The sequence below is a fragment of the Erithacus rubecula genome (genome assembly GCF_903797595.1).
Source record: "Erithacus rubecula genome assembly, chromosome: 10".
Taxonomy (NCBI): domain Eukaryota; kingdom Metazoa; phylum Chordata; class Aves; order Passeriformes; family Muscicapidae; genus Erithacus; species Erithacus rubecula.
The window spans coordinates 26,289,864-26,296,489 of record NC_136662.1 but is presented as its reverse complement, the minus strand read 5'-3'; the positions used below and the strand labels follow the sequence as shown (position 1 = coordinate 26,296,489).

Below are 6,626 nucleotides of genomic sequence, written 5' to 3'. Positions count from 1 at the left end.
CCAGACAAGACTGTAATTTAAAGACCTCACAGAGAGGACAATTCCCTGGCTTATCAGTTTGAAGGTGTGCATGGTGCTGCTTCCCAGGCATCTTGCCTTTCTCAATCTTCATTTGTCTCCTGTAGAGATGCAATCCTATGGCCAGGCTGCTCCTCTACAGATCTTAATTATTTCATGGAGGCAGCACAAAGTGCTCTGACACTCATAATGTTCTTCCCAACTTCCAGCCCCTGTAGAAACCTGCAAACTGGAGGAAGGCCAGTGTCTCCTGGCATAGCTTGTGGGGAAAGAAATAATCATGCTGCTAATTGGCATAATTATGTCAATAACTCCCAGGCTCCCAACTAGACAGAAATGATGGCAAGGCTTTTCCCAGAGGCTGTGATCTAACTGCAGCAGTGAGGAGAAGCCGTCTCTGCCTTACACCGATTAAAAGCTGTTACTTGTTTCCAGAGTCATGGGTAAGGCTCTTGTAGAGTAATTTTTTTACATTTATTGAGAGCTCTGGCCAAGAAGTTTTGATAAACCTCCAGATCATTAGTCTCCATCAGCCTGCAGGATGTTCACAGCTCCCTTTTGTTTTGCTTTTCACGCTGAGTGAGGCAATAGAGAGGATAACTTTTATCACTGCAGGACTCCACAGCCTGCGTTTTGGGTATTTTCATGATGTGATTGCTGCCAGTAATCACAGATAAATCTCGCCTCTGTTGTGTGCCTGAGCTTTGAGCTCAGCCTCATCATGCATTTTTAATTGAACCCTCTTCAGTGACACAGTGACATGGCTTGGACCTCCTGAGCCACCCACCTGCTGCCAGCCCTGCCTGGATCCAGCTCCTCCTCAGAATGTACCTGACCCTGGCAGCATTCCTGCCTGTGGCTGAACCTTGTAGAGAGGTAGAAGAATTCTAAAATTCATTCTAAATTTATAAAATCAGGCCTTGCTCTGCTGGATTATTAGCTGGCTTGTCACTTCTAAGTGCAGCTAAATTACAAGTTCCTGTGTGAAGCTGTTTTGAGAATGAGAGGTCATTAACAGAACAATCTAGTTCTAGGGTGGAGGACAAGTCCACCTGTGGGAACAGTGGGATCTGTCCAATGAGAACCAGCAAAGAAAATATGTAAACTAATTCAAGAATAGAGAGATTTGATGGACAGAATCACAGAATGGGTCAGGGAGCAGAGTGGAGGCATCTGGTCCAACCTCCCAGCTCAAGCAGGGTCATCCTGGAGCACAGGCACAGGATTGTGTCCAGTTGGTTCTGGGATATCTCCAGTGAGGGGGACTCCACAGCCTCTCTGGGCTATCTGTGAGATAACAATCCCTAACCAGCAAGCTCTAAGTGATGTCCAGGTGGTAGAAAGACAAATTACTCGTTGGTAGAATTGCCTTAAGGTTTAGGGCTCGACATATTTCAGTTATCTCAGATCTAGCAGGAGGTTACCAAAGGGAAGAAGGCTGTACCACTCTTAGTTACACAAGGAATGCAGAATTTAGAGGCTACAAGGATATTTGCCAGAAAACCTAAGATAAGGAAGAAACGGATCAACGCAACCGAGCAGCTGTACTGAAATCAGCTCTGGCCGGGCAAATTGTGACCACTGACTCACAAACCACCGATCCAAAAACCCACTGACCGAAGGAAAAGACTGATTAGCATTGGAAGCAAGAGGATCATTAACCCACAGAAGACATAACACTAATTAATAAGCGAACTAGATACCTTGTAGCCAATAAACACCAACACCTTAGTTTGTTAAAATCCACAAAAAGTGGAAAACTTTTGACACTCATGTGGACGTGCCACCCAGGCATCTTTCTGCGCAGAACTGTAAATAAATCCAATTGACTGCGAGCGTGGACGGGCCTTTGGCACAACGGGGGGAAAGAAGCGATTTGGGGACAACCGTGGGAGCCGCACGGGAGGGGGCGTGGCCGCCCCGCGGAGGCCCCGCCCCCATCCCGCGGAGGGAGGCGCGCATGCGCAGTGCGCCGGCCGTTACCTGTCAGCGGCGGCGGGTGGAGGAGGAGGAGGAGGCGGCGGCGGGATGGAGGGGCTCATCCCGCTCGTTAACCGGCTGCAGGATGCCTTCGCGGCGCTGGGCCAGAACTGCCTGCTCGACCTGCCGCAGATCGCCGTGGTGGGCGGGCAGAGCGCCGGCAAGAGCTCCGTGCTGGAGAACTGCGTCTCCAGGTGAGGGGCGGCGGGCACGGCATCCCCGCGCCCCCTCCCCATCAGCGGTCCCCTCGCGGCCCGCAGCGCGCGCCCCCCTCAGAGCGGCGATGGGGAGCGGTGGGGGCGGGGATGGACGAGGAGGGTTTTTTGCGGGGCTCCGAGCCCGCCGTGGGTGCTCGGTCCCCACCGAGGATGCTCGCTGTCCCTCCCCCTGCGGTGCTCGGGGGTGGCGAGGCGGGCCCTGGCCCGGCAGCGCCCGCGATGCGATGTGCGCGCTGCGGGGGAGCCGCCGCGGCTGCGGGGCGAGCGCGGTCGTGTGCCCGCTCGGGGTGTGCGTGTGGGTGTGGGTGAGCGCTGCCTGAGAGCAGCGAGCTCTTTAAAGCCCCAAACCCTCGTTTCGGTGGGCTGCTGGCTCGGGGCGGCTCATTCCTCCCATCCCATCGCACCGTCCCAACGCGCCTCTGGGTATTCCGATCACGGAGTCATTAAGGTTGGAAAAGAGCTCCGAGATCGTCAAGTCCAGCATGCGCATCGTTTCTAACAAATCACTGACGGCAAAAGGGGAAGCCTGACGATTCAGGCTGGAGACGTCCCGAGGTAAACACGGGATTCACGTGCTGTTTGATGAAGTTCCTGCTGCGTTTGCCTCAAAGAGCTGCGGGCTCCCAGGGGGAGGTGATGCTGCGGTCCTGGTCCGGATTATGGGGTCGAAATACAGTGGTGTGTCGGTGATGGGGGACTTTGATGTGCAGAGATCTTCACCGAAGTAAATATTAAATGCTGTGACATTCCACAACCTGGCCGTGTGTCAGGCTGCAATAGATCTTGATCCCCAGTATAAAAATACTGTATAGTGCTTCTTCATCTCTCCTTCAGAACTGACTGTGTTAAATGTCAGTTCTTCCTCTTCTTTCTCCTTGAAGACTGTAGCTAGCTGCTGGTACTGACAGTACTGCCAAGTCTCTCGAGTTTGAAAAACATAAATGAGATCTCCAGAAAGCACGGTTGGCCATCAAATTATTACTGTTTTCTCTAAACAAGTCCTTAAAAAGTATTTTGGTAACCTTTTGACGTTTTGAGCTACGCGTCCGCAAAGCACGTGTGCTGAGGGAAGAAAACACCTTCATTTTTCTTTTCAACGAGGATATTTTGGTCCCTGGGGTCGGGGCTGAGTGAGGTGGGCAGATGTCGGTTTCTGGATCCAGCTGTGCCAATGGAAGATCGTACTGCTCCCAGGTGTTTGTCACTGCCCGGCTGCCGGAGGGATCTGCTCCGTCTGATCCGCAGGTGGAGCTGTTCTTTCGAGCCTGCCTGGAGCAAAAGGTGCAAACGAGCAGTTTGTGCTGATCTAGCCTGTTTGGCCAAGAGGTTGGGACCGGCTGCATGAGTGAGATGTGGGCATTTCTAGGAGGAATTCTGAGGGAGGGCTAAGGGCAGTAACTTTTTTCACTCCTGTAGTTATTCACTGTGCAGCCTGCAGATGCTTCAAGACAGTCTCTTCAGAGAAGAGATTCCAGGCTACTGTGAAACATCAGAATGTCTCTGTCACATGGGATTTGGAATTTGGATTCTTTCAGAGTTCCACATTGTTGTTTTATGCAGTAACTTCTTGAGATCCAGCATGAACCAATCTGTAGTATCTCCTTACTTGCAACCTTGGATCCAGTTGCAAAAATGACATTAAATTGCATTGCTTCAAACTTATTCCATGAGACTTGAGCATGGATGTTTTACTTGTGCCTTTCCTCCAAGCTGAGTATGTGTGGTCAGCAGATGTGCCCTTGCTAAAGCTGTGAGAACTTGGTTGTGAACCCTCAGAACCAGATTAATAAATATCCATGAGCTCAGAGAAGGATTTTGCTTGTTAGATCAGCAGACAAATGGCCTGTGTCTCTTTTTAGTAAGCCATTTGATATTCCTGTTTTTATGGGATAATGCAGCTGCTCTCTGCAAACAAGTTTGTTTCATCCACATCTGTCTTACTGTGGCTTGTAGAGGTAGCAGGTCTCCCTGCAGAGCCATGCTGCGCTCATTTCTCTTTGTTACTGGTATATTTCATGGCCTCTGGCAGCCACGGGGCAGCTTTCACTGATGGTAACACAGCTTTGAAATCCACATCCAAATAAAACAGTCCTTGCATTGCTCTCAAGTTTGAGCATTAATTCTCATGGCTTCTTTTTCGTTGTTTTGTTTGGGTTGTTTTGTGGTTGTGGGGCTTTTTTGCCACATGAATCATTATCATTAGTAGATTTTGAGCTCTTAACCTTCAGAGAGATATTGATGATCTCTTTTCTTCAGGAATATCTGTGATGGGTATGAGGAGGACACAATATCCTCCATGTGAATGGCAGGATCTTGCTACAAACATGCTGCTGTTTGTTAACCTGTACTTGTCAGTGGAGCTGTTGTGAGGTTGGTAAGATGGTTTTAACTCTAGGATCAGGTTGTTGTTCCCTGCTGTCTGCAGCCACTGTAGCTCTGTGGGTGTTTCAGTCTTCACAACATCTTTGGTTGTGCAAAGATTACTGGGTTTTGTTGCACTTGGACAGTAGAAACTATTTTCTGACTTGCAGGTGGTATCAAGAGTTAGAGCTTCTTCATGGGTCCTAGGAAACATGCTGGGCTGTGCAGGCTTATCCACCATCTCGTTTATACACTGCCATAATTTTTCAGAAGGGCTGTGAGGAATCTGGTGCTGGCACATTTGTGTGAGCTGGCAGATCCCACAGGCCCTGCTGAATAGCACATATCCATCTCTGCCTCCAGGGTAGCACCAGGGCCTGTTTAGGTGCACACAGGATCCTTAATGACTGCCAGCAGGCAGGGGGGATGTTTGGATTAGTTCACGTGTATTTTGCATTGATGGTGGTGTTGATTGAGCAGGAATTGTGTGACACCCAGGCTCCTCTGTGTGTAAGGAGACAGTTTATTTTGGTAGTCAAGGACTGTGTGTGTAGGTTTTTCTCTCAGGATTCTGGTTACATTTAGATGGAAACAGAGAGCACCTGAGGACAGCAGTCATTTCCATTTATGGGTTAGACCTTTATGTGTTCATAACTGGAGCTCGTGGTATGTGTTTGAGGAAATGAATTTGTCTGAAGAGCAAATGTTCTTCCTACCTCCTTCTGCTTCCCTTTGTAACAGGAGTAAATGTGCCCAAAATGTTGAGGCAGTGTTTGAAGCAAAGGATCTAATGCAACCTTCTGGTAGAGTTTGGTTGGAGAGCAATTCAGAAGCACAAAGGGGAGTCAAACAACAAATGCCAGCAGATTGCCAGTGGGAGAAGGCACTTGGCCTCTCTTATTCCTGTGCTCCTGAGCACTTCAGGGCCAGGAGCTTATATGTTGTTTGTGCTTTTCAAACTCGCTTTTGATAATAATAGGGTTACTTAAAAGAAAACTAATGGCAGGAAGCAATCCCTGTAAACTGTATTTGGAGAGAAAGCACTTGCTATTATTTCATCTATATCCAAATGGGTTTTTCAGATAACTGAAGGCACAGACAGCAAGCTACCTTGTCAGGCCCTCCTTCTTCAGCAATCAGAACCGTGTTTTACTCTTAAAAATAGCAAGAAATTAATAATTAGGTTTCCAACTTGAAAGCTCTTCACTTCCCTTCCTGATTAATATAATACAAACTGCATGTGGCCAAATCATTGTTTTATAAGAGATGTGAACTCTTGATTGTAAGCCTGTCAGTCATATCCAAACAGGCACTTTCATTTTGAGAGCCCGAGGTCTGATTGTGTAATTCAGATTTGCAGCTTTTTGATCTGAGATGCTTTTGATAATCTTAGGGCCACTGCATGTAAGTAGAGCTATTTATTATGACATTATGTAGTGATTATTTCTTTTTGAAATTACTATTCCTCGTGTGCTCAGCTCATTCTGTTCTGCTTGAGATGGAGCTTGTGAAAAGACTGTGTTGAGTCATTAGGAGAAGAGAAGGGACTTTAACTCTGGCTGCTAGAGCAGAAATTTTTTCTGAAGAGTGTAGACACGTATTTAGATTGATGCTTCCTTGGGGAGATGTATTAAGATTGGTGCAGGTATTTTATTCTTTGAGTTACTAGGCATTGAGAGAAAAAACTTCTTTACAGAAAATCTCCTCTTTTGTGAAACAGGCATGAAAAAGCTAAGCAGTCAAAGTGAATACAATCTGAGATAGAAATTGAGACATGGTGCTGTGTATTCTTTTTTTAATCTTAAGGATCTTCTGGAAATGCAAGGCAGCCACTCCTTTTCCTGACTAATTAAGCCATAGTACAGCTTGGAGTACAGTATTGAGTATATTAGCCCAGTTATCAAAATACCCTGGTGCAATGAAAGCAAGAATTTTCTGAGTATTTAATTAATTAGAAACAGCAGCAAATGAGACAGTGGCTCATTTGGGTTTCTTCCCTGAATAAGGTTTTGTATTTATACATTGAAGAACAAACTGTCTGTTTAGATG

The 6,626-nt window shown here is 47.4% G+C and overlaps 1 protein-coding gene across 6 annotated transcripts in view; it reads left to right on the top strand.

The window, feature by feature from the left end:
• The first annotated feature begins 1,976 nt into the window (after nt 1-1,976).
• The window catches only part of DNM3 (dynamin 3), a 168,933-nt gene continuing 164,283 nt past the window's right edge, over nt 1,977-6,626 (top strand). For 4 of the 6 annotated variants that reach the window (XR_013775250.1, XM_079313622.1, XM_079313621.1 and 1 more), the window contains exon 1: nt 1,993-2,192. Coding sequence is in view for 5 of the 6 variants with exons in the window: in XM_079313622.1 (XP_079169748.1) it covers nt 2,047-2,192 (146 nt within the window). In the remaining variant the exon portion in view is untranslated. Of the gene's footprint in view, nt 2,193-6,626 lie in introns of all 6 variants that reach the window. The other 2 variants (XM_079313619.1, XM_079313623.1) reach the window with 2 other exon arrangements.